General features: G+C 41.7%; 1 protein-coding gene across 2 annotated transcripts in view; it reads left to right on the plus strand.

Moving 5' to 3' along the window:
* Positions 1 to 11,203, plus strand: part of LOC145792612 (V-type proton ATPase subunit a3-like) — a 34,498-nt gene extending 23,295 nt beyond the window's left edge. For both annotated transcript variants that reach the window (XM_082873610.1, XM_082873611.1), the window contains 6 exons: positions 2,468 to 2,641; positions 2,989 to 3,126; positions 4,761 to 4,868; positions 5,022 to 5,129; positions 5,322 to 5,470; positions 10,755 to 11,203. In XM_082873610.1, coding sequence (XP_082729736.1) covers positions 2,468 to 2,641; positions 2,989 to 3,126; positions 4,761 to 4,868; positions 5,022 to 5,129; positions 5,322 to 5,470; positions 10,755 to 10,923 — 846 coding nt within the window. In that variant the 3' untranslated portion in view covers positions 10,924 to 11,203. The remainder of the gene's footprint in view (positions 1 to 2,467; positions 2,642 to 2,988; positions 3,127 to 4,760; positions 4,869 to 5,021; positions 5,130 to 5,321; positions 5,471 to 10,754) is intronic.
* The last annotated feature ends 16,661 nt before the right edge of the window (positions 11,204 to 27,864 follow it).

The following is a 27,864-nucleotide window of genomic DNA, read 5'->3' on the forward strand; positions in this document are numbered from 1 at the left end:
TACCACCAACACCACTATCATATTCTATACATGCCACTATCTACCACTAACACCACTATCATATGCCACTATCTTATTATATGCATTAACACAAATTTCCAGCACATAGCAACAAACAAATTGATGCTATAAGATAAAAAAGAAGAAGAAGATCTTATGGAAGCTAAAGCACAGAAAAAAGAAGTTGTTTGGTCTTAAAGAGAGAAAAAAAAATTGGTCTCAAAGCAAACCTGATATGAGGGGAATAGAGGGTAATCTTTTGTATCCTCAAAGAGCAATTGCTGCTGGAAAGTGGCTGGAAAGTTGCTGTATTTGGTCTTAAAGAAAGGAAAAAAAATTTGGTCTCAAAGCAAACCTGACATGAGGGGAATAGAGGGTAGTCTTTTGTATCCTCAAAGAGCAATTGCTGCTGGAAAGTGGCTGGAAAGTTGCTGGAAATTTTCTGGAAAACAAAAAAAATCTGCTGGGAGAAACAAAATCTGCAGGAAAAAAAGGGGGCTGCAGAAAAAATATATGAATAGGTGTTATATAGGCAAATATTTTTGCTTAAAAAGGGAGGTAGTGGTCTCCTAAAATACTTCAAAGAACCAAGAGTTTAGGTAGGATTTGAAATACTAAGTAAGAGTTTGTGTTAGATTAGAAATCCTACCAATGTCAATCCATCCTATTCCATTTAGACAAACTCCTAAAATATATATATATATATATGCTGTAAAAAAAAATCCTAAAAAATAATAAGTGGCAAGTTGGAGGCCCACAAAAGAAAAGGGCCCATTAAAAAATGGTGGCCTAGAAAAAGAAAAGTCCATGATGGTTTAGAAAAATCCATGATGGCCTAGAAAAAAATCTGCTCCTAAAATATATATAGATATATATATATATATCTGCTGTAAAAAAATCTTAAAAATAATAAGTGGCAAGTTGGAGGCCCACAAAAGAAAAGGGCCCATTAAAAAATGGTGGCCTAGAAAAGGAAAAGTCCATGATGGTCTAGAAAAATCCATGATGGCCTAGAAAAAAATCTGCTGTAAAAAATGGTGGCAAGTTGGAGGTCCACAAAAGAAAAGGCCAAGTTTAAAAAAAAAAATGGTGGCTTAGAAAAGAAAAGGTCCATGATGGTTTAGAAAAATCCATGATGGCCTAGAAAACAATCTACTGCAAAAAAAATAAAAAAATAAAAAAAAATAAATGGTGGCAAGCTGGAGGCCCACAAAAGGGAATGCCCGATTAAATCTTGGACCTTACTCATGACCCTTCAAAAAAAAAAAAAAAAATGGTGGCAAATTGGAGGCCCACAAAAGGAAATGTCCAATTAAATCTTGGACCTTACTCATGACCCTTTAGGAAAAAAAATAAAAAAATAAAAAAATCAAGTCCACAAAAAGGACCCATGCAACAAAAGTAAAGGGGCTCATGAAAAAGCCGTCAACCCAACAAAAAAAAAAAAAAGGCTAGAGACCAAAGCAAAGAAATAATCCCATCTAAGACCTAAAGATCATCCAGATAAAAGTGCCAAATTGTCGTGACTCGCACAGTTAAGAAAATTCACTTGTGCAAGTCACGAGGGGCATTTGTTGGCACATAAATTTTAAACCAAATTTATGTTTAAATTTCAAATACAGTCAATGACACACATAGAGCCTACAATAAGATTGTTGTAGGCAATCACTTCCCAAAATGATTAACTTGCTCCGTTGAAGTGTATAAATAAAACAACGTCGTATCTTAACGACGTTATTCAAGATGCTCAAATGACACCTGTAGAGCCTACAGCAAAGACACCACACATGATGAAACCCCAAAGATCAATCCGGTTAATCAGATATACGATTAATCAGATAGCGCTATTATTCAGAATTTAAATGGCGCTATCATTCAATTTGAAATTCAAATATCATTCAATTTGAAATTCAAATTGAAGATGAAGCATTCCTATCACCTGATGGCCCTCCATAAATATAAGGACCATCACACAAGACGGGGGATTGGAAGATCAGAAGTGAAAAAGATCAGAGAGAGAGAGAGAAAGAAGTTGAGAGCTAAACAAATCGTTACAAGAAAGAAGATGAGAAGGCTAGAGAATTCAAGAACCTACGCTAATGGCGATGAATAGGTAAAGGGTTCCAAACCCAAACTGTATTTTGTATTCGAGGGTTCAAAACCCATAATAATCGTAATAAAATATTTTCTTTTTTTAAAATTGTCTTTTGTTGTTTATTTTGTTCTTCATTAATCAGAGGTTTCATTTTGCATAAAATGTGTAATTAACGATCTGAAATACAGATCGGAAATAAGAACCTGCTATTCAAATAATCAACACTGTTTAGTCAAAAAGACTAAACAGTGGACATTTGTAACATAAAATTTTGAAATGTGTTGAAACACTTCATGTTTTAAAATTTGTGTCTACAATGTATTTACTTTCAATTATTTGTTGAGGTTATCTTTTGGATTTTGTGCTGTGTAGGAAATGTCAACAGATCCATCTAAACAAGTAAAACTGGGATTTGTCAGTGGTCTTGTTCCACGAGAGAAATCAATGGCTTTTGAAAGGATTTTATTTCGTGCAACTAGGGGAAATGTGTTTTTGAAACAAGCTGTGGTTGAAGATCCTGTTGTTGATCCTGTGTCAAGAGCAAAGGTTAATACTGTTTTTTTTTTTTTTTCAAAAAAGAAACTCCATAAAAGGATGCGACTGCATCCTTCCTTCTTTACATGATGTTTTTTCTTCGAGTGATTGTCACTATGAAATGTGAAGTATTTTGTGTGGTGGAAACCTTACGTTTTTGCTCTATTTCTCTCTTTCTCTGTGAAGTTGTAACCGAAATTCTGTTGCCCACCATGTGCTGCATTTTTCTTTTGTCCGTAATCCACTTCTATGGATCAATTTATACTTACCTTCCTGCAGAATGTTGTCTCCTAATCCATGGGCATTATTTTAGAGTTATTCCCTTATGCAACGAGGAACTGATAACCACTAACTTACAGGTTGAGAAAAATGTATTCGTTGTCTTCTATTCTGGAGAAAGAGCTAAGAGCAAAGTTTTGAAAATATGTGATGCTTTTGGAGCGAACCGCTATCCTTTTTCAGATGACATAGGCAAACAATATCAAATGATTACAGAGGTATGTATTTGGACAAGTTCATGTATGGATTTTAAAATGAAGAATCTGTAATTAAAAATCTTTATCTTTACAGGTAACTAGTATTTCTCTGGGCTCTTTATTTGGTTTGTCATTTCTTTGTTTCTTGAATTTCTGTCAGCATTTATTTTCCCTTTTTCTTTTCTTTTTCCTTTTTCATATTTTGGTGGTATATTTTTTTCCATCTACGTGGATTTGCCAATTTGCCTTTCTACTTGGTGCTTAATATGTTTTTACTTTTAAAAAAGAAAGGAATTTTTTTTGAAGTTCATCTTTCATTGTTTGGTTTGGTTTGGTTCATCTTTCATTGTGGCATTGTACTATGTCTGTCTATTGTGGCAGAGGATTTGAGTCTTGGACATGCTCTTGAAAGCCTATGCAATTATCTCAGTTGTTTTGTCCTTAGTCTGAAAGTAGAGTTTTGGCCAGTCCTTCTTCCATGATTATGCTATTTTTTATGTGGAGTGTCTTCATGGGTCAAATTTAGATGGTCTGAATATATGAACTATGACTTGCATCAATTAGGCTTGAGCTATTCTTAATAACACTGAAGCAGGACAAGTGGCGAAATTTAGGGTTTCAAAAGGAGCACCAAAAGGATATGGTTTTACCAGTCATAGATATGAATTTTGGGGCTGTTGTGGGACTGTTATGAGGGCATGAACAGTGATTCAGGAACAGTAACTATGCTGCTGAATTTATACAGGAAATAAAGAAGAAAGAAAGAAGAAAAAAACAATTCTAGAAATCACGCTTAGAGATTTTAGGCATCACTCCTAGGGTTTGATTGCATCACACAATCCATGAACAAGCTTCAAAAGCTTGGAAAATTCTCTAAAAGTGTATTAAATTAGAAGCATTAATGACTTTATATTGACTTTAAAGACTTCATTTATTAACTAGGATTCCAAAATAAGAAACTACCAAAATTTTGATTTCCAAAACCCATCTAAAACCAGATAAGAAACATAAACAAAAACCAACTAAAGAACTTGACCCGTGAGATGTTGGCCTACTAGATGACTCATGGGCGACCCCTACAGCCCATGTCAATAAATCTTAAAATTACCAAACTACCCTGCTTGACAGTAACACTAGTAAGCTTGAAACCAGGCAATTTACAAATATTTCCACTTCTTTAACTTTTCTCTTCTTGTGTATTGCATGAGGCACTGCAATTATTTCATGTTTCTAATCTAAGGGTAAAGAGTTGAGCACATAGAGAACAATAATCTTCCATGGGTAATATGACACAAACCAAGTCCTACAATCATAACCAAATACGTGATGTCTTCCAAATTTTATTTGGTAAAGTAAGCTTGTTAATTGGGAGTCGGGGATAAAATCATTTAATTAGAATCATCTCAACAGAAATGTTAAAAGATGAAGAAAGTCTTGGCGAAGTCAGTCACATGGTTATATATATGATAATTTTCCTACAGTGAATAAATTTTATTGCAATTTTAATAACTGTGGTTGTTTTGACATATGGAATGCACCTTAGTTATGGTGACAAAGGCCAACTGGGTTCAGTAATATGTCATTCTGTTTGATTTTAGGCAAATAATTGATTGCAGTCACAGTGCAATCTGATTTATGGCCATTATGATATCTAGGTATCTGGAAAACTTGCAGAGCTGAAGACTACCATAGATGTTGGACTTCTGCACCGGAGCAATCTGTTACACATTATTAGCCAGCAATTCGAATGCTGGAATCTTCTGGTTGGTACCAATGCCTTTACTTAGTATTAATCCGTACGTACTGCTGTTAATCCTTATGTTCACATTTGTTTGTTTGTCTTTTGGGGAGGGATGGACTCTTTGCTAAGTTTGTGGATCAATCATTGAATTTTTCTTTTTCTCCTACTTATAAAGGTGAAGAAGGAGAAATCCATTTACCACACTTCAAATATGCTCAGCATTGATGTGACCAAGCAGTGCCTTGTGGCAGAAGGCTGGTGTCCTGTTTTTGCAACAAATCAGGTATATTGCTGAAACTGCAGTGGCGTTTAGTTTGATGCTTCACAGTACATGCATTGGATATATCTTTCATGGATTAGCTAAAAAAATGCTTCTTTTTCTTTTCTTTTCTTCCCAAACCCCCCCCCCCCCCCCCCCCCCCACCCCAAAAAAAAAAATGTTGAGTTTTTAACCAACTTGGACTTGAATTTGCAGATTCAAGATGCAATGCTGCGGGCAAACTTGGACAGCAACTCACAAGTTGGGGCCATATTCCAGGTTTTGCATACCAAGGAATCACCACCTACATATTTCCGTACAAACAAATTCACTCATGCTATTCAAGAAATTGTAGATGCTTATGGGTGAGTAATGATGATATCCACTTTCCACTATAATTTAAACTGAGACTAGCGAGTTAGTGAAGCTAACAATCATCGCTTTGGAAAGACTATGGTTGATTTTTCACTCTCAATCTTACTTCTGATTGAGTGATAAATTTGGATTTCAGAGTACCAAATAATTGGAAATCTAATATGCCCTTGGAAAATTTATTGGATATCATACAATATGGGGCTTACACTTCTCATGCAGAAACTTTTTTTAAACTCAAGTTTTAATTCTTTAGTATATAGTTTTGTTCAGCATGGAGGAAAAGTGCATTTGAGAGACAGAATTTATGTGCACATGTGCATGCACACTTGTATATGTGCTTGTTTGTGTGTTTTGTCTCTGCTCCTCGCACCCCACATTGGGCGGCATTGGTTCGGATTATTCACTATCTCCGGAGTACTATCTTTCAGGGTTTATTGTTGTCTTTTACTTCCTCTTTGGACTTGGTGGCTTATACTGATTCTGATTGGATTGGTGATGTCACTAATCGCAAGTCCACTTTTGGCTCCTGCATATTTGTTGGTGATTCTTTGATTTCTTGGAAGAACAAGAAACAGATTGTTGTTGAGCGTTCCATTGCCGAAATTGAGTACCGTGCTATGGCTCATGCCACTATTAAGATTGTTTGGCTTCGCTGTCTCTTGACTGATTTAGGTGTCCCTTAGTCTTCTCCGACCTCCCTTTACTGTGACAACCGCAGTGCTATTCAAATTGCACATAACACTATCTTTCATGAGCGGACGAAGCACATTGAGATTGATTGTCATTTTGTCTATTAGCATTTGCAGTCTAGTTCCCTTTCGCTTCCTTTCGTCTTTTTAGCATTGCAACTTGCTGATTTCTTTACGAAGACTCATACCACTGCTCGATTTCAGTTTCTTCTTAGCAACATCTCAGTGTTTTCTGCTAAAACACCTTGAGTTTAAGTAGGGATGTGAGAATATTATGGAATTATAGAAATATGTCAATTAGGTTGATTGTGAATATTCGATCAATAATCGATTGATTGTATAGGGTTATTTCCTCTTATAGATTAGGGTTTAGGATTGTTATAAATATTGGTTGTAATCTTTGTATTACGTACAATTGAATATACAGAAAAGCTTTCAGGAATCTTATAGGAAAAGATGTTACTTGACTTTAGATATAGCAAAAGAGTCAAAACCAGTGACGATCATATCATCCACATACAGTAATAACGCAACAAATCCATCAAAAGTGTGGAGAATAAATAAAGCAGAGTCCTAGGCACAAGGATGAAATCCAAGCTCAGTAACAACAGTCTGAAAGCGATCATACCAAGTACGAGGAGACTGTTTCAGACCATATAGAGCACGCCGAAGGCGACAAACCTGTCCAGAGGAATGGTGAAGGCCAGGGGGAGGATGCATGTAAACCTCCTCGATAAGATGACTATTAAGAAAAGCATTCTTAACATCCATGTGATAAAGAGGCCAAGAATGAATAGTAGCGACAGAGATCAAAGTACGAACAGTAGTCATCTTGGCAACAGGAGCAAAAGTCTTCTCATAATCAATGCCATACTCTTGTGAGAAACCTTTAGCAACCAGACGAGCTTTATAGCGCTCAAGAAAACCATCAAAATGAGTCTTGACTTTGTAGACCCATTTGTAACCAACTGGATTATTACCAGCAGGCAAAGGAACTAACTCCCAAGTACTAATTTTCTGTAGAGTAGACAATTCATCCTCCATAGCTTGAATCCAATGAGGATCTTGACAGGCCTCCTTGTAAGACTAAGGTTCTGAAAAAGAGTGAATAGCAGACAAAAAAGTACGATCTGAGGCAAAAAAACATATATTAGACCAACCCAACTTGTTTGGAGGATGACGCGCTCGAGTTAGATATCGGTGTGCAGTAGGATCAGAGTCGTCAGAAGCGGGATCAACAGTAGGAGCAGAGACAACCGGTGGAGGAGGAGCCTTGCGACGAGAATAAACTAGCAACGGGGGAGGAGAAGCAGCCGAAAGAGGAAAAACAGCCAAAGGTAAAGCAAGAGGAGAAGATGGAACAAGCTCAAGAGGAACTGTAGAGATGTACTCCATCAGACGGGACCTTAGAAGGAAACGGATCAATATGAACCAAATCCTCTTTGGAAACTGGGGTAGTGAGAGGAGGAAGCTAGAAGGTAGACGTTCGAGAAAGGCAACATGGCGGGAGACATAAAGACAACGGGAAACAAGGTCATAACAACGATAACCTTTCTGAGTAAGACTATAACCCAAAAAGACACATAAGACATACCAGGCACTAAGTTTGGTCCTATCTTTACGGGTAAAATGACAAAACAAGCAGACCCAAACACATGGAGAGAGTAATTAGGAAGTTGAGAAAATAGAGCCTCATAAGGAAACCAACTAGAAAGAAGAGGGTAGGCATATGGTTGAGAAGAAAAGCAGCAGTAAGAACTATCTCACCCCAACACGGAGCCGAAATGGAGGCAGAGAGGAGAGACCTAGCTGTCTCAAGGAGATGACGGTGTTTACGCTCAGCTCGACCATTTTGGATAGGTATATCAGTACAAGAAGTTTGGTAAATGGTACCTAATTTGGCCAAATATTCACAGAATTCAGTTTTAAAGTATTCCCCTCCCAAGTCAGATCGCAACAATTTAATAGTAGACCCAAATTGTGTAGTGACTATAAACTGGAAAGCACGGTATATTTGGTAGAAGTCAGACTTATGAATCATAAGATAAACCCAAGTATAACGGGTGCAATCATCAATAAATGACACATAGTATGCACTGCAGAAACCCTTTTGGTGAGAACAGGAGAAGGGCCCCAAACATCAGTATAAACTAAAGAAAATGGTATATCAGGTATAAAAGTGTTTTTACGAAATGGTAAGACTGTCATCTTGGCAAGTTTACACCCCCGACATTTAGTAAGTTCGCTAGGAGAAATTTTACCCAAGATAGCTGATTGAGCTAAAGATCGTAAGCGATCATCAGACAAATGTCCTAATCCAGAATGCCACAACTAAAAAGGATTGGACAGAGAATCTAACTGAAAAAAGGAAAAGGCAGTTGGAGAGGTTGTCAAATGCAGATGCAAGCACTCTACCACATAGAGGTCCCCAACTCTATGGCCAGACCCAATCTGCTGCTTAGACATCCAATCCTGCACAGAACAGATAGAAGAAGAAAAGATAATATCAAGACCAGAAGTATCAAGCTGATTGATAGATAATAAACTGACAGATAACTAAGCAACAAAAGCCCCATTTGTTTTGGGGTTAAATAGATAGGAGGGGATTAGGATAGAGGTGGGGTTATTTAGTATTATGTTTGTTTGTAGAGTTGTGGAGTGGATTAAGATGGAGGAGGTGATATAGATGGAGGTTGGAAGGGGGATTGAGATGGAGGAGGTGGAGATGGTATTAGAAAAATAGTGAGGGGATTAGAATTTTTTTTATTTTTTTTATTTTTTATATATTGGGATTTTTTTAAAAAATATTAATGTTTAATTTTTTATATTTTTTTATTTATTTTATTATTTTATTATTTTATATAAAAATAATTTAACAATTCTTACACTAACAACTATCATCAAAACAGACACAATTTTACTTAATCCCTTCATTATCAATCCCCTCACTAACAATCCCCTCACTATGAATCCCCTCCATTCTACCTCTGAAAACAAACAAAGCCATAAAGGACAGATGGAATAGAGATAGCAGACTGTATTACAGACCCAACAGATATAACAAACATACTAGACCCATTAGCAGCATTGACAATAATAGGAAAGGGAGGAGGAGTACGATTTTGAAGTAAGGAGAGATGGGGAGTCATATGATGAGAGACACCAGAGTCAAAAGGTTAAATAGACGAAGAAATACCTGAAGAAGATCCAAGCAAACCTGAATGAAGAGAGGAAACAATGGAGGCAGACAGGATGGCTGGGAGTTAAACAATGTATGCTGAAGCTGACTAATATGAGCAGTCAAGGAAGCTAAGTCAGGATCAGGAGTCGGAGCAAATGCAGTAGAACCGGCGAGAGGCCGAACGGTACTCAGAGGAGAAGCACATAACTTGATCGGAAATTGCTGAGAAGACGAGGCCGACACAGGCAAAGTCGACAAACGTCCCTTCTTGGGACAATGATACTTCCAATGACCCCTCTAATGGCAGAAGGCACACTCTAATGGTAGAAGGCACACTCATCAAAAGCTAGAAACATCGTAATAACCAGAAGTTTAAGAGGTTGAAGTGTAATAAACCCAAAATGGGCAACCAAGGGGCAAAGGGTACTAACGAGAAACCTGAGGGTTGTAATGTAATAAACTTGAAAATAAGGTATTAAGTATAAGACCCAAGCAGATTCTGAGAATAGTGCTAAGAACCACCGAACAGATCAAGAACCAGAGAGAGACTGAAGGAGATCGAAGTTGAGAGACGAAACCAAAGAGAGACTGAGGGAGATCAAAGCTAAGAGACGAACTCCACGTTCACTGCGCTAAGAGAGATGAACCAGAAGTCAAACGCAGAGACCAGAGAACCACAGATTCAACTTGTGACTTGATGACCCAACTAGATGTCACGGATGATGATGACGTGGCAACCACCCAACAATCGCAACCAAGGAGTTTGATAGAGAGACAAAGGACAACATCAGAAATCAGTCAGTGACCACCCAACGAGCGATCGCAAACAGAGAGCTTGATTGAGAGAACCAAAAATCAAAAGTAACGACCAAAGTGTGATGGCTGTTAGGGTTTCGTACCAAGCTCTGATACCATGCAAGATTCCTGAAAGCTTTTTTGTATATTCAATTGTACATAATACAAATATTACAACCAATATTTATAGCAATGCTAAACCCTAATCTATAAGAGGAAATAACCCTATACAATCAATCTATAATCAATCAAATATTAATCAAATATTCACAATCAACCTAATTGACATATTTCTATAATTCCATAATATTCTCACTACATGCCCATGCATGCATGTATGAGAGAGAGAGACAGAGAGAGAGAATTTGGTTGGAGTTGACCAAAAAAATCTTTATTCTAGCTGAACTTACCATTATACATGTTTTGCTTGTTAAACCGTATAGCATTTTCATCTCTGGCTTTGTGTATAGCAATATTTGAGGGAATGCCAATTGTTGTGAAGTAGTTCCCCACTGCACTAAGATAGTTTGCATTTGTAAATTAACTCACTAGTTTTCTTGTCATTTGCAAAATGTAATTATCTTACGGATGCATCTAATATACTTGCAGGGTGGCTAATTATCAAGAAGCAAATCCTGGTGTCTACACAATTATTACATTTCCTTTCCTATTTGCTGTCATGTTTGGAGATTGGGGCCATGGTATTTGCTTGTTTCTTGCAACCCTATATTTCATATTCAGGGAAAAGAAACTTTCCAGTCAGGTAATAACTGCTTAGTTTGTTGATTAATGGCTGTAAGTTTTACATGTTTAGCTGACACATATTGCATCCTCATGTAGCCATGCTTGAAAGAGTGTTATTATAGCCACAATTTTATACCTTCCTATTTAAAGCCATGGTCATCCCAACTAGATATGACAAACCTTCACTGGCAACATATCACACTCCATAGTATCAACTAAACTACAAATGAAATATGTCACCAAACACGTCTCATAAACTTTAAGTTTAGTGTTGTTCAACGCTTTGTCACATGAACTAAAAAAATATAAAAAAATAACACCCAATTCGTACACATTAATGTGTTTTTGGGAGAGCAAAGATTGAGTACACACCTAACCTTTGGCATAATGCACAAAGTGGTGGCCCCAAGACTTGAACCCATAACCTCAAGGTTATTAGGTCAAGTCTTAACCATTGAACCAATGGTCACCCCTACACTATGTTACATGGACTATTTGAAAGAAATCAGATGCCTGCTTCAGACACCTGACACTTTGATGAGGGTGTTGGATGTGTCTAATACTTTTCATTAGACACTTCTTATATTTTTGTATTTAACACTGTCATTAGATGAATATATATTATTGTATAACTGTTATAAAATGAGTAAAATGCCTTTTGACACTATTTGTTACATATAGCACAATTTTATCTCATATAATAAATAACAAAATATAAAAATATAACCCTTTTTCATTGAGTCCTCGTACCCTTAAATTTAAGATTTGATGGATCCAACCTCTAGATACTCACCCGCACCCGACACTCACACCCGAGTTTATGTAACATAGGTTCAACCATGCTACTTTATATCGATTAGGGTGAGGCTTGGTAATCAACCCAAGTTCACGAAAAACATCTCCTTAAATGACATTGGTACAACTTCTAGAGTCAATAATCATGTTACATAGCTGCCATCGTTTTATGTAGTAAGAAAAGAATGCGACACAAGTCATTGTTCATTGTCATTACCAATCTCATGAGTATGTTCATTCCTAACCCTATCTATCTATTTTCTACACATCTACACATCTACTTCAACATACTCATCACGACTATATTCATTTTCCTTGATCTTCCATTATTTTGTAACCATATGTAAGAAATAGATGTATTATTGATTGATTGATGTATTAATTGTGTTACAAGATTGATAAATTACAATTCCTATACAATCTATATATAGAAGAAAATGTGGTAGTAGGTGTAGTGGAGGTGATAGTGGGTTAGGTGAAGTGGAGTGTGTGGTGAAGTGGAGGTAGGTGAAGTGGAGTGTGTAGTGGAGTAGGTGAAGGTAAAGATGGGAAATTCTAACAGCCCCCCGCAAACTCAAGGAGGAGAGAAACTAACCAACTTGAGTTTGGAGAGAGTAACAAAACAAGAAAATACATAAAAATAAAAAAGGATAGGAGACACTGTATGGTCGTGTCAGACCGTTGGTGAAGACACTGTAGGGGGTGTCATAACGTTGTAGAGGACACTGTATGGTGGTGTCAGACCGATGTAGAAGACAGTTTATGGGGTCATGTCGGACCGTTGTAGAAGACAGTTTATGGGGTCATGTCGGACCGTTTATAGAAGACAGTTTATGGGGTCATGTCGGACCGTTGTAGAAGACAGTTTATGGGGTCATGTCGGACCGTTGTAGAAGACAATGTTGTGACAGTTTACGGAGTCTTGCTGGACCCTTGTAGAAACTAACCGGAATCAATGTCGGGACAGTTTACAGAGTCTTGTCGGACCCTTGTAGAAACTAACCGGAATCTATGTCGGGACAGTTTACAGAGTCTTGTCGGACCCTTAAAAAAGCTAACCGGTATCAAATGTCGGGACAGTTTATAGAGTCTTGTCGGACCCCTTAAAAAAATCGCATCCTCAAAAGGTGCACCCAATTTTTCAAAAAGGCGTGTCCACTTTATCAAAAGATGTGCCATGAAAAGGCGTGCCAGTTTGTCGGGCGTCAAGAGGCGCGCGATGCGCGTGGCTGCCTTGGCTATATAACCAAGACGAAGGCAGAGGCTGTGCAAACCAGTTTGAAACCTCTGAATTTTGGCAGTCTGAAATACTCTGTAAACCCTACTCGGAAACACTTAGCAACCCAAAACATGGCCTCTTCTTCCCGTCCAGCTACCCAGAACCTGCTCACTCTCTTTCCAGAACTGAACGAGCCCACAGGAGAAATAACTGGTGCGGTGGCCAGTGAACCTCAACCAAACACCTCTGGTTTTGCTCCATTGAACTTTCCGATGCGGTCGGTGGAGCAAAAAATGGCGGTGCAAACTGATATTGAGGCTAATCAGTATACTCTGAAGTCATGCGTGGAAACCATGACGGCGGTTACAAACTTGTCGAACCGGCTGCAGAGTAGGGCAAATGAGGTGCAACAGTTAAACTCCCAGCTGGCTCTGCTCCAACGCATGTATAAGGATGCGCGAGCAGAGATAAGTGTGCTAAAGGCGGAAAATAAGAAGCTGAAGCGGAAGGCCACCGTTATGTTCCGATTTGGAGGTCCGCCATATGCTGCAGTGGAGGAGTATGGGGGAGTGAACGTGCTCGGCGGCGTGGAAAACACGGAGGCAGCACCGTCAAGGGCCGCTCAGGACGGAGGCAAGAAGAAGAGACCGGCGGCAGAGTAGAGAAGAAAAATCTCACTGTTCCGATTTGTGTTGGTTTTGTTTTGTTTTTGTGTTTTTTTTTTTTTTTTTTTTTATTTTATTTTATTTTATTTTATTTTATTTTATTTATTTATTTATTTTTTTTTTAGATAACAGCAGCACCAAAGCTCCTAGCAGGGTTGATCCCAGTCCCAGTAATAGGAATAGTAGCCAAGTGAACCATAAACACTGCAAACCCAATTGGCAGAGGTGCCAAAACAGGGACATGAGAGTCGCGAGACGAAGATCATGCCGCCGAAGGACCAGGCGATGCCGAGGATTCCGACGCCGTCGCATGGTCCGGTTTGCTTCTTGTGACTGATGACTGTGAGGAACGGCGTAAGAGTTGCGAATATCAACGGTGCCATCAGGCAAGACGGAGCCGAGAAGAGTGCCGATGATTCGCTCGGCCTGGTCGGGTCGCCGGACGTAGCAGTCACAGCTGTTGAAGACCACCAGAGGATGGATCTGCGCTGACACGCTCGTCGACGACGGCGAAAACTGCAACACGATGACTCGTGCAGGAATGAGAATGGTGGGAACAGTTTTAGACCAGATTCGAAGACTGTAATGGCAGTTCAGGGGGTGAGTGCAGCCATGGCAGGTGGGGTTTCGGCTTTGATTACGATGCCACTTGATACAATCAAGACAAGGTTACAGGTTTTGGATGGAGATGAGAATAATAATGGGCGTAAAGGGGTACCAACAATGCGACAAACTGTTCGGAATTTGGTAAGAGAAGGTGGATGGATGGCTTGTTACAGAGGACTTGGACCTCGCTGGGCTTCCATGTCAATGTCAGCAACCACCATGATCACTACCTACGAGTTTCTCAAACGCCTTTCGGCCAAGACTCAAGAGGGAGGTTTGAATTGGTTGAGATCCGGCGGGCGGTCAAGGCAAGGTTGCCGCCCGCCGGAAGGCGAAGAACACCAAGATCTTTAACCTTGCTCTGATACCATGTAAGAAATAGATGTATTATTGATTGATTGATGTATTAATTGTGTTACAAGATTGATAAATTACAATTCCTATACAATCTATATATAGAAGAAAATGTGGTAGTAGGTGTAGTGGAGGTGATAGTGGGTTAGGTGAAGTGGAGTGTGTGGTGAAGTGGAGGTAGGTGAAGTGGAGTGTGTAGTGGAGTAGGTGAAGGTAAAGATGGGAAATTCTAACACCATAAAACATGATTGGTTTTATTGTTGTGTTGTAAACTTTATCTTTTAATCTTAAGGTTATGCGTCAATCACACAAGACACCAAACACATTTTTCCATTTAGTCCATCTGACCTTAATTCTATAAGTGGCAATAACATCAACCTCTCCCTCCATATGTATGATCAAAGCTTATGTGTTGAAATTGTTCGCTCTTTGGTACGTCTTTGCCTTCAATAACTATCCTTTCATTTCTATTACTAATTTTCCTAAAGTTGTTTCATATATTTATTCATAGTTCTACTATCCTAAACCTCTTAATGCTAGAGAAATTTCTCTCCAAACTTCAATTTTAGCATTTACCCCTGCTTTTCTTTCATTCAATGAACAAATATTGAGGCCAAGTTTGGAAACCACCTAAAATAGCTAAAAAGTCAAAAAGTCACTCCCCAAAAGTCAATTCTTCTCTTTCTTTTTTTTTTTTTTTTTTTGCACATCTTTTCGTAAAAATCAAAAAGCCAACTAAAATAGCTAATTCCCAAAACAACCCTTAAGATTCTAAATGGGATACTTTCCATTGGACAAAAAAATTTCTTGCATGGTGTGAGACCCATGGATTTTGTTTTAGGCTATTACATTGGATATGATCGGGGCTGTCACTCCAAAGGGATCCAATGGGCATGAGTTCATTATGGTCGTGATAGACTATTTCAGAAAGTGGGTTGAGGCCCAATCTTATGCGGTGTTAAAGGCGTCGCACGTTGCAAAGTTTATCAGGAACAACATCATCTGTCGCTATGGAGTCCCGAACAAGATTATCTCGGATAATGGTTCCCACTTCAAGAAAGAAGTGATTGACTTGTTGGAGAAATACATCATGGCTTTTCACAAGTCATCTACATATCGGCCACAGACCAATGGAGCAGTCGAGGCCGCCAACAAGAACATCAAACACATTTTGCAGAAGATGGTGGAAACCTATCGGGACTGGCTAGATAAGCTGCCACTTGCTCTGTGGGGCTACCGGACTTCAATTAGAACTTCTACTGGGGCGACTCCGTATTCATTGGTTTATGGAATGGAGGCCATTCTACCTATTGAAATTGAGGTTCCGTCATTGAGAGTGCTAGCTGAGTGTCAGCTAGCCGAGGTAGATTGGCAGCAGAGCAGATTTGAGGAACTCATGCTCTTTGACGAAAGAAGGCTGAAAGGACTATACCATGTTCAAGGTTATCAATGAAGAATTGCCAAGACTTTCAACAAGAAGGTTAAGTCCAGAAATTTGAAGGAAGGAGATTTGGTGCTCAAAGACAACCGAGCCCCCATCCATGACCCTAGGGGCAAGTTCAGACCCAATTGGACTAGTCCCTACATCATTAAGTCTATTTGGTCGGGTGGAGCTGTCGTTCTGATGGACCTAGATGGCCTGAAGTTCTCACAGCCGATCAACATGGACAAATTGAAGAAATATTATCCCTGAGAGGCTTGCTAGGTCGAAAACCCGAAAGGGCGACCTAGGCAAAAGTTAGAGCATGAAAAATTTGAAATTACAAAAACTGAGCTCGCAAGGTTGAAAACCCGCAAAGGACGGCCTTAGCAAAAGTTAGAGCATAAAAGGTAAGGGTTAATACACGAGTGAACCTAAGCCGAACTACGTAAGGCTTGATTCCCATCTTTAGGATACGTAGGCAACTTCATTCTGAAGTCCAGCCATAAACTTTTTCCCGATCAACTTTGTCCATTTGACCATCTCGGTCATCTTCGTCTATTTAGCATTCAAGAGCTTCGATTGTGATCTCCGGTGCAGTGCTATTCAGACTAGGGGCAACTTTTCAGTTGCTGGGATCCGGGGTTGTGCATCTCAGTGATAGATCTCAGGCGTGTCCAGTTCTGATCCATATCGAAAATGGTTTTGAAAAGTTTTAATAAAAGTTGATTTTGCTCAAATTAATCTTTTTACAACTTAGACCATTTTTGGACCAAACGGAAAATTTTCAGTACCCACAACCTTTAATTTTATTGATTTCAATACAGAGTTCTCCTGCTCTTGCATACAAATTGAAGTTTCTTTTCATTACATTCATAAAGAAAAACTTGAAAGTTCTGATTAAAAGCAATAAATCTAGGGCATAGTCAAGTGTTCCCGCATCCCCTCCCAGAGCTAGTCGAAGCTTCTGATGCCAAGCTGGGCCCAATCTGTGCCTCTTTATTGAGCCAATCTATGCACTCATCAGACAAAGTGCAACTGAAAGTGGGAGCAGGGGCCAGGAGCTCTCTAGTCCTCCATGCTGTGGCATACCGAGCAAGCTGCGCGCCTCGGACCGGAAATGCAGCTGGGTATTCTATCCCCTCTGCCGGGCAAATCTGATCATGGCCAAACTGGCGCTGGAACTGGAAAAGAAAGTAGAACACATAGTGTGTCAAGCCAATCAATTGAATCCCGGTCTGTCGGGACATGCTGTAGCTCATTGCCGGCAAATTGAGCCAAGGACACCGCCAGGCAATGCGGTCTGCGGACAAATTGCATATCCAGTCAAACCACCATCCCTCATCGAGGGCATCGACAAGACGTCGTCGGAAGAAGTAGCCGCAAGCTGAGTATGCTGGGCAAGAGTCCACAACCTGCAATTTGTCCATCAACCACACCTAGGGAGGGATGAAAAATGAGAGATTAAAGAATAGAGAGGTGTTGAGAGAAAAGTGAAAAACGGGTTTTATGAGAAAAATCGAGCTTGAGGGCCGAGTGATGTGAGCAATATATATGTGAGATAGGGTGGGAAACATTACCTGCAGCAGTAGTGGACTCCCCGCAAATCTAGTCGTCTCTCGGCGATGAAAAGCATCCAAGCCCATCAATGTCTCGGCCAATGACATGGCAATGCAGCTTTTGCCCTCCCTTAAGCCTTGGGCAACCTCGATCAACCGGACACTAGATCCTTCGGAGCCTGAGGCAAGCAAGAAATGAGATAGCATGCACAAACAAAGGGCATGTTGCCGAAAGCCTTGCCAATGATGGTCACCGCGGTCACCGGCATCGGAAAACCGACAAATCAAACTCAGAATATCCAGCATTTCGTCACAAATCAAAGATCGAACGTCATGCATAGTGAGCCCACACATTCACCCTAAGGCTTGGGCGTGGCCAAAGCGAAGCTGGGGCAAGATTTCTTTGTCACGTTCGGATTCCATCAAAGCTTGGAAATCTTCGAAGGTAGGACACACCTCTTGCCCGCCAAAGCTAAAGATGTGTGTTACCGGATTCCAAAACCTTGCTGCGGCATGGAGGAATGGAAGATGCAGCGGAGTGCGACTCAACGTGAATAGTGCATTTATGCGAAAGCCCCGGAAGTTCAACTTTTTCGAGTCGTCTAAAGTAGTAATCCAAGCTGTGAGATTTTGGATGAGAAATGCCTCCATTTTGATGCAAAACTGAGATGGAATGAAAGAACCACGAAGCTGGAACTTTTATAGAGGATAAGGCACTGTTTGGAGGACATGTGTCAAAAATCTAAAGGTCGCCGGGCCAAGTGGTCGGCCGACCACTTTTTCTGGTCGACCAGCCAAATTTTCTGGTCGGCCGACCACCCCATTGGTCTCTAAGGTAGAAAGCTGGTCGGCCAACCTTCTCTGGTGGTCAGCCATCGAGGAAAGTTGGTCTTTGGTCTTTTCCTAGTCTCTAGAAGAGAGCTCCTAGCCTTTCCATGTATTGGGAGTGTTGAAGGTCCGAGTTTACCTCTGTTTCGGATGCATTCTGCCACCCGGTTTGTCCGAAATGCATTTACTTATCGAGTTGTTGTTCTTTATTTATCTAGTTGTTAAGTTCGTTTATTGAGTTGTCAAGTTTTGTGCATCGAGTTGTTACTCTTTGTTTAATCAACATTGTCGTGTTTTACTTATCGAGTTGTAAACTTGCTGAGGTTTTGTTGTTTCTTAGCAAGTTAAGTTGTTTAGTTTGTTGCGTCGGTTCACTACCTGACTTGGTGATATACAATGCTCGTTTTTCATTCAATCTCATTTTTGTGCAAAATGATGCGATGCGATGCTAAGAATACAAAATACAACACCTTTTGAACAAAAAGCTGTTTCATTCCATCATAATCCTTTTGTTACAACATTTTACAGCAGGGTACAAAGTTTTAAAGAAAATAAAACTGCCTAAAAGCTAATATGCTACAACTACTAGTAAAAAAGGGAAATAAAGCAGGACATCTGTATCAGCGCTATCAAGCGCAAGACTGAGAGGCCCTCTTCGTCCTCTTCGGCTGAGCAACCTCTGCACCATCACCATCCGAATCGGAGTCACCGCTCTCGAAATCCTCCTTGGCATCATCTCCACTCTCAGAACCGGATCTAGAGTCATCCTCTTTGCCTGCAGATGTCTCTAACTGAGGATGTACAGACTCCTCCTCCTCGCTGGACTCTGGATCATCTCTGATGGGTGCTCTACGCATGCCTCGGCTGCGAGACGAATCCCCTCTTCCAGCTCCTCGAGAAGGCCGGGATGGCTCAGCCTGTAGCGGTGGCATCTGAAAAAGAAGACAATTTGAGTACATTAGCCAATATGTATACCAGATTCAGAGACAAGAAAGCTACATAGAGTGGGTGTATGCAGATACGGTGTATGAATGTTGTGTGTGTCAGATGTGCTCTACACATACAGCCAACCAATGCAGTGGAATGTTCAGTTTCAGTATGTCATCAGAAGTATGATAAATACAAGGAAATTGAAAAGTACCGAAACACCGGCAATGAACAGCTGCATATCTCTCTGCAGGACCTTCGAGTGAGGCCACCAACCCAAGCATCCTATCCATGTACTCTCCGGGAGGTTGCAGATGTAAGTGCAAGTCATCAGTGAATGAATGAATGTCCAAATACCTGAGTGATAAATCAAAACTGTAAAGCATACCGGTGGTGAGTCAGGGTCTCTGAGGTATCGGTGATCAGGCAATGGAGGCTCTAATGGGATCGGGTAAGATGTTTCGTATCGCCATCCTGTCAACTCGGTCGGAATATCTGGCCACCCAGCGTGCTGATGAGTCGGAGGAATCGGGGGAATCTGTCTAGCCCCACTCCTCGATATGCCGGCCCTGCTAGTCGAAGGAGTATCTGCAGCTCGGGCTCGAGCTAACGATGATGCACCAGCGGCCCTCCTTGCAGGAGTACGGATACCTGTCAGTGGGGGCATCAGGTACGTATGGCGATAAGTCGCGTACTCCCCCTCCTCCGTGTGCAGAATTGCATCAGTACCCAACATAGCGATGTCGACCTCCTCGGGAGTGAGTCCCTCAGTGGATCACATGTTATCTGGAGGTGCTGAGAGGATACGCTGATCAGGGACGCCCATCGTCTAACGTATGAAGCGATCCCCCAGGAACCAGGCCTGCCAACCGGCCCCTCAAACAAAGTCCTGTATAGAGAAGAGGCCCACCCCCCAGGGAATCGGAAACAGATATCTCCTCCTAAGGGCACCCAGGGCTGCCAAGTGATCTGCGGATAACCAGTGCATGAACTGATTAGATATCGTAAATATGCAAGATGAATCAAAGCTAAAAACATGAAGAACTGAGAGTTCTGAATTACCTCGGTTGCCCGCACCGTATCAAAGAACTGCCGCAGGTAGGGCAGAGTCTCCCGAGCCCTCGGCCGGCACCGACCCTCAAATACGTGAGAATAAGAATGTATACAAAGAATACAAAATGCTGAGTGCAAAATGAAGAATACAGAATGTAAGGTATGCCGTGTGCAGTGTACAGATAATGAAAAGCAGGAGTGTAAATCAAGAGGGCAGAAAGTACCTCCCAGGCTCTCTAGTAGCCACCAACTATGTTCTCCCGTCCGCGGGAGGTCACACTCATGTAACAGTAAAGGGTAGCGAGGCCAGCGCCACCCCAGTCATACTGGCTGACTTGTGATAGGTCCACTAAAGCACTGAGCAGATACAGTCCAACTGTGTTCCCCCTGTCGGAGAACAAAGTGGTCCCGAGGAGGAACATCAAAAACCCTCGACCGTACTACTCTATCTCCTCGAGAGTCTCGGGCATAGTCCCCCTGTACTGCACGGGAAACCAGGCGTACCTGACTCTACCCGAAGATCTGTCAATCGGCGGGCGAGCTCCCAGCAGATGAATCCAAGCCGCCTCCCACTCGCACATGTCTGCGTCGTAGGGAACCGGTCTGCCGGCCACATCAAGGCTAGTCAACATGGTAAAGTCAAACGGGGTCATCGTCATATCCCCGGTAGCCGAAAAGTGGAACGAGTTAGTGGTGTCCCACCACCTCTTCACAAGTGCCCCCATCAAGGCCCTGCTCGCCGGGTAACGTGATAGCCCCGCGCAGAAGGGTCCAAACCTTGCCTCGTCAACCATATAACGAACGATATCTGGGAGCTCCGCATTCCACTCCCTAGCGACGATCGAGCCATAACCTCGCGTAGAACGAGAAGATACCTGCATTCAGAATTAACAGATGCATTCAATTTTCAGAAAAAGAGGAATGAGCTGCGTGCAAATGAAAATAGATGAACTGTGTGTTCAGAAATAAAGTAAACATATAGACTGTGTGTTTAGTATGAACTGTGTGCAAATCAAATCAGATACTGTGTTGTGGACTGCATGTTCAGTATGAGCTGCGTGCAAACCGAATCAGACAATGTGTTGTGGGCTGCGTATTTAGTACGAGCTGTGTGCCTGAAAATGACCTGTGTGCCGGAAAACGAGCTTTGTGCTCGAGAATGTGCTGTGTGCCCAAAGAACGAGCTGTGTGCCCAAGAATGAGCTATGTGCCCGAGAACGAGCTGTGTGCCGGAAAACGAGCCATGTGCCCGAGAAGGTGCTGTGTGCCTGAGAACGAGCTGTGTGCCCAAAAATCTGTTGTGTGCCTGAAAATGAGCTATGTGCCGAAAAATGAGCTGTGTGCCCGAGAATGTGCTGTGTGCCTAAAGAACGAGTTATGTGTCCGAGAATCTGCTGTGTGCATGAAAACGAGATGTGTGCCCGAGAACGAGCTGTGTGCCGAAAAACGAGCTGTGTGCCCGAGAATGTGCTGTGTGCCCAAAGAATGAGCTGTGTGCCCGAGAATGTGTTGTGTGTCTGAAAACGAGCTGTGTGCCCGAGAATGTGTCGTGTGCCTAAAAACGAGCTGTGTGCCCGAGAATGTGCTGTGTGCCTGAAAACGAGCTGTGTGCCCGAGAATGTGCCGTGTGCCTAAAAATGAGCTGTGTGCCCGAGAATGTACTGTGTGCCTGAAAACGAGCTGTGTGCCCGAGAATGTGCTGTGTGCCTGAAAACGAGCTGTGTGCCCAAGAGTGAGCTGTGTGCCCAAAATGTGCTGTGTGCCCGAGACAAAACTGTGTGATAAGAATGAACCGTGTGTTCAGAACAAGCTGTGTGTCAACTTAACAAAATACAGTGTTGTGAGCTGCGTGCCGAATAAGCAGAAGTATGGTGTGTAAATGTGTTCAGAACGAGCAGATAAAAAATACATAGTGAAAGCATGGAATGTGCAGGAAATGCAGAATACATTACAGAAAATGTGAGAGTGAAGTACGTACCTCTTGTGCCTGATGAGAGAGATGAGACTTTGGCTCCCGTAGTAGCAGATCCGCAGGTGCTCGTCGATCAAAATCAGTGAAGTGATAGAAAGTAGTCGGAGGTAGGACGTGCTCCTGAGGATGATACCTCTCGGGGTCGAAAGACCGAACTCTCGGAGGCAGTGACTTGATGTCCGGCTCACCCCTCGGCATGTAGAGGACCTCCACCATGATGAAAATGATCTGCCATCTGAAGAAATGAGCAAAATGAGCCAAAATTGGAAAAAGTCAACTCCCGAGAAAATGCTCCAAATTTCGAGACGAACTTACCTCAAGCGATGAAAATGGAGAAAGAAGCTCCGAAATCAAATTTTAACCGGTTCAAAGTGAAGAGAACTGAAAGTTTTCGCGAAATAACTTTGCGTGGGGTGTTGGAAAATGCGTATAAAGCGCAGATCTGAGGGAGAAAATAGTCTAGAAAGGAAGAGGGACTGATTTCGGACTTGGAGTTGTGAGCAACAGTGTTTGGGATGGGTGTACTTAAAGATCTAAGCATGAAAAGACAAAACTGCCCCGAATTTAGCAAAGTGGTCGGCCGACTAGATTTTCTGGCAGGCCGACTACCCCCGTTGGCAAAATCTGGTCGGCCACTAGCCTACGTGGTCGGCCATCCTCCTGGGTGGTCTCCAAGGTCTCTTTGTTCTCCCTGCAAATTTTGGTGATGATTGGAGTCCTCGGCCCTCAAGAAAGTACAAGAAAAGTGCACTTTTTGGCGCGAAATGCCTCTGCCGAAACTTCAATTCAAGTCTTCGACGTATGGCTCGTTGTTGCTCACCAAGAGCAAGGTGTATCCTTTTTGAGTACATTGCAACCCCTCCGAGAGGTAAATCAGAGATCGCGTTTGAGTTGCTATCTTCGAAGCTTGCACTTCTTTACTCAGCGTTTTGTTTCAAGCATGCTTTTGAAATTGTACTTATCTTACGTTGTTATGCACATCGCTTGCATGGTTGTGCACATTTCATTGGCATTGTCATACATCCATACTTAACTTGCGTCGTCACGCACGTTTCCCTTGCATTGCGATGCACTTTTCCATCGGCATCATACGTATCCGCGTTCGATATAGCGTTGAACATGTGTTGTTAACTATATTGTACCTGTTAAGTTTCTCTCTTTTATAGGCATGCTATTGTATGTACAGTTCATTCGAGGCTGGTGCAACCAGACGATATTATATGTACGGTTCATTTGAAGCTAGTGCGACCAGACGAACCGGATGGTATTGTATTCTTCGTGTGAGACGTAGAGAGAATTGTATAATTCTCTTACGTTCTTACTGCATGAATGTAGTTTGACTTGCATTCTTGCTTAAAATTGTTGCATTTATTGTGTATATTTGCTTCATTACAGCGTGCTTTGCATGATCATAAGTTATGTTCGGCTTTGTGCATACCTCTTTGCATTTTGCCCCTGCCTACGGGCACATCTCTTTGTTTATCTCGCCTGTTTGTTTAAGTCTTCGACCTTGTCAAAAATGGGTCGTCTCTGGGCTTTGACATTCGCTCCCGTCACTTATGACTTTCGAGTTCTGTCAAAGAGGGGCAACTGTAGACACCCCATTTTTGACCGACCTTAAGACTCAGACGTCATCGATTAAGCGCTCGGTGATGGCGCTTGTTGTGCTCGTTCTAAGGTTTCAGAGTTTCGGCTGAGAGCCTTACACCCCGGACCTCGGGACCCTTTTGTGCTTTGCCTCGGTTTGTGAACTAGGTCTTGTTTTCTCTTCCCGAAAGGAGGGAGAGGTCTTGTAGACCATCTCTCAATGGCCGTAGGCTACTTTTCGTGGTCGTAGGCCATTGTTCCCGTTTGGAGACCAGTTTCCGATTTTCAAAGCCGTCGGCCATGCGCCTCAGTTCGGGACCACTTAACTTTCTCCGTTTGGCACGGTTTTTGGTACACACCTTGTTTCCTCTCTCTAGAGGGACACTGTGGCCCGGGAGACCACCTTTGTGGTCACACGCCACTTTCGATGCTTAACAGCCTATTTTCGGGGCACCCGGCTGCGCGTTTTGACTCCCGAACCCTCGTTTTGCATCCGTCTTAGTTCATTTTTGGCATGGATCTTGTTTTCATTGTTTGGAAGGTGGTACAAGGGTGGGAGACCACCTTTTCTCCTTGGAGACCACTTTTTCCCTGTCGGCCGATTTTCTTGTCAGGTAACTGGTCTCCCTCATTTTTGGGCCACAATTGTTGGTCTCCCATCACGCCACTAGCTTGCATTCAGTTGGGAGACCACCAAATGGGCTGGCCCACCACCTTTCTTTGAGTTGACCCTTTTAAATTGGTCGGCCGACCAGGGAAAGTGGTCGGCCGACCACCTGAACTGGTCGGCCTGCCTCCCTCAGTCTTGTCTCTGTGAGTTGTTGCCAACTGTGCCAGCTAGAAGGCACAGACTGCATCCTCCATATGGAGGATCTTTGGCCTTGGTTTTTAGCTTCTTTGAGAAGCTAAGGTCTTGTATCTCTATAAAGGAGAGCCTCCCCCTCCTTTGTGAGGGTTCTGAAATTGGTCTAAGGCAAAACATATATCCCTCTCTATATCTCACCATTTTGGCTCCAAAGTGCATAGTTCTTGACCCTTTTACACTATACCTCATAGCCATACACTTCCACCATTGCTTTGAGGTCCTTGGAGGTCATTTTCAGAGGTTAAAGGTCTGGTTTTTGGGTCAAGAGGTTGCTGGTCCTTTTGTGCTACAAGGGTAACACACTTTCTCCTTTTTAAGGCTTTATTTTGATTCATCTTTTAGCTATACTTGAAGGCATATTTGAGCTTCAGTGTAAACTGAAAAAGTCTTATTTTGAGGCCCTTAACATTTTTGTTTAAGATCATTTTTCTGTTGGGGGTCATCTACCCCCTTGCATGCTTCATTTTACATTGTTTTGAGTCATGCCTAAGAGCATTTGTGTTGGCCTTTGTTTGGCCTTTTAGCCACTGAAATCTAGTGGATTTTCAGTGGCTAGCATGCTATTTTGAGTGCCAAAATCAGAGAGGGGTGACCCTCTCTCTCCTTGTTTTGGTTTTCTAGCATTTTTGGCCTTACAAAGGAGCCCTTATTTGCATGCTTCCAAGCTGTATTTTAGGCCATTTTTGATGAGTTTTAGGACCTTCATAGGCTCTTTCCAGAGCTTGTTCTACCATATTGGATGTCCATCTTGCATGTGTAGAATAACCCTCTTCATAGCATATCAAAGGAGCATCTCATTCTTGCATGCATTAACCATGTTTCAGTGGGTTTTTGGGCTTTATTTGGCATGTCATACCTCTGAATTTTGCTGGTTTAGTGGCCTCTTGATTGCCTCACATACTTGTAGTGCAAATCCTCTCTACTAGCTTACATTGCATGCTATTTTGGCCTTTGATTCTAGCACTTTTTGGCCATGCCTTAAACTAATTTTGTGTATGTTTTGGACTTCCTTAGCTCTATTTTTGGGCCTCATGGTCGAATGATGTTTTCTATGCATGGTTGTAGTTCAATACCCTTGCCTAGCTTTGAGTTTTGAAGCCTATTGCATGCGTATTTTGAGGTGTTTTCATGTTTTGGCATCATTGTGAATCATATTTTAGAGCTTATATGTAGGCTATATTCCCATGTTTTCCACTCTTTAAATATGTTTGAGAGTTATGCATGAATACCTCATTTTTGGACCATTGCATGAGATTCATTTCCATGCTTTGCGAGCCATCATTTTAGTCCATATTTGCTACTGTTCTGGCCTTCATAGGGACTGTTTGGGGCTGGTTTGGCCATTTGAGTATTGCTTTGCATGCCTATAATGTAATCCACTTCACTAGTTTCGGTATTTGGGCCATCTAGCATGCATTGTGTGAGGTGTTTGCATGATTCAGGACCATCTTGCATGTCATTTCAGAGCTGGAAAATATGTGATTGTATGCCATATTTCATGCTTACCATGCTTTGGTGGAGTTGCACTTTGTGCCTTAGGTTTGGTCCCTTGCATTTGTGCATGTTTGCATGTGTGTTGTTGCTTCATTTTCATCATGTATGGCCATTGATTTGAGTGTGGCTGAGGCCCATTCATTTTAGTTTAAGTCCATCTTGCATTATGTATGCCATATCCATGTTGTCGCATGCTTGATTGTCGCATTGTGTATGCCTTATTCATGTCTTCGTGCATGTCCATCTTCGTATGTACATTGCGTATGCCATATAGTTCATGTGCATTGAGTATGCCATTCTTAGTTCATAGCATTGTGTATGCTAGTTGCACGTTTGCATGTCATCCCTCGCATGCTAGCATGATTAGGTTGCATTGTGTTTAGGGTTGCATGCTAGTCGTATTGTGTATGCCATGTATATTGCATTGTGTTTGGAATAGGGTTTAGCCCAAACACGGGAAACGAGGGACGTTTCGTACTCCAAGTGACGAAACGTGCCTCGATTCTCGGTCGCCGACACTCGGGATTACCCATGATGGAGTTTAGGCCTTGTTGTGTTTATATGTGCATTCATTTTACATCAAGTCGTGCAATTCAACTCCTCGGCCATCATGCATCGAGATACATGATTGGTGGCACGAGGATCGAGGACTACACTCCCTAGAGCTTGTGCAATGATGGGGAGAGTGGTCATGGACACATATGTTGAAAATACTTTGCCATGCCCCTTTCTCGCTCTCTGTTGCAACAAAATCGAAAACCAGCAACAAAAACTGGTCAGCAGCCTTCTGGAGCTTTGTACAGTGTTCTGGGACCAGTTGCAAACAGAGGCAAATCGGGGCATCGCGATGGATTTCCCGACAAGACGACTTGAGCATGCATGCATCCCTATCATCCGGAACAGAGCTGAGGCAGTCCATTTTGTTTAATTTGCATGCTAGTTTCCTTACTTACTTAGTTAATTCGTTAATTGATTAATGTTGTGTAGTAATTAGTTTAATTAGCTTAGATTAGCTAGTTTATTTTGTACTATTCATTCGGACCCTCCGAGGAGGGCAATGTTGTAATAAGTGTGTGCGTGTGTGTGATGCATGTCTTCCAACCCCACTTCTTTCTCCCTTTTATTTACCAGCTTATGATGGTTAGTTTAGGGCACGTTTCAATTAGTATACTCATGCTCGCATGTTTGCATTCATTTATCTGTCTTGCATGCACCGAGCTCAGCGCATCATACTAACTGCATTGTATTTCAATTCCAAGTTGAATACGTGTATCAATTATTGCATTTCATATGCCATTTTAGAATAGCCGAGCCTATCTTAGTTGCATTTTTGCATGCGTTGCATTAGGCATTTCAGCATAGTTAGGATTCATGCATGATTTCTAATTAGCTTCTTTCTTTGGCTTGGAGTACTCGGTAAGTATTTATGCTTTAGCATCCTTGCATGCGTGTGAGTGACTGCCATGATAGCATGCTTACCATGACGCTATTTGCTTATGTGATATAACTGCCTGAATGCCTGTGGGTGAAGGTTGGGTTATTTGAATTGGAACAATTCACCAATTGAGAGTTTTAAGCCCACTTGAGAGTGGCAAAATCATGTTTTCTTAAGCCCACTTAAGGGTGGCAAA

Source organism: Camellia sinensis, chromosome 6 (genome assembly GCF_055761805.1).
Source record: "Camellia sinensis isolate YWXY chromosome 6, ASM5576180v1, whole genome shotgun sequence".
NCBI lineage: Eukaryota > Viridiplantae > Streptophyta > Magnoliopsida > Ericales > Theaceae > Camellia > Camellia sinensis.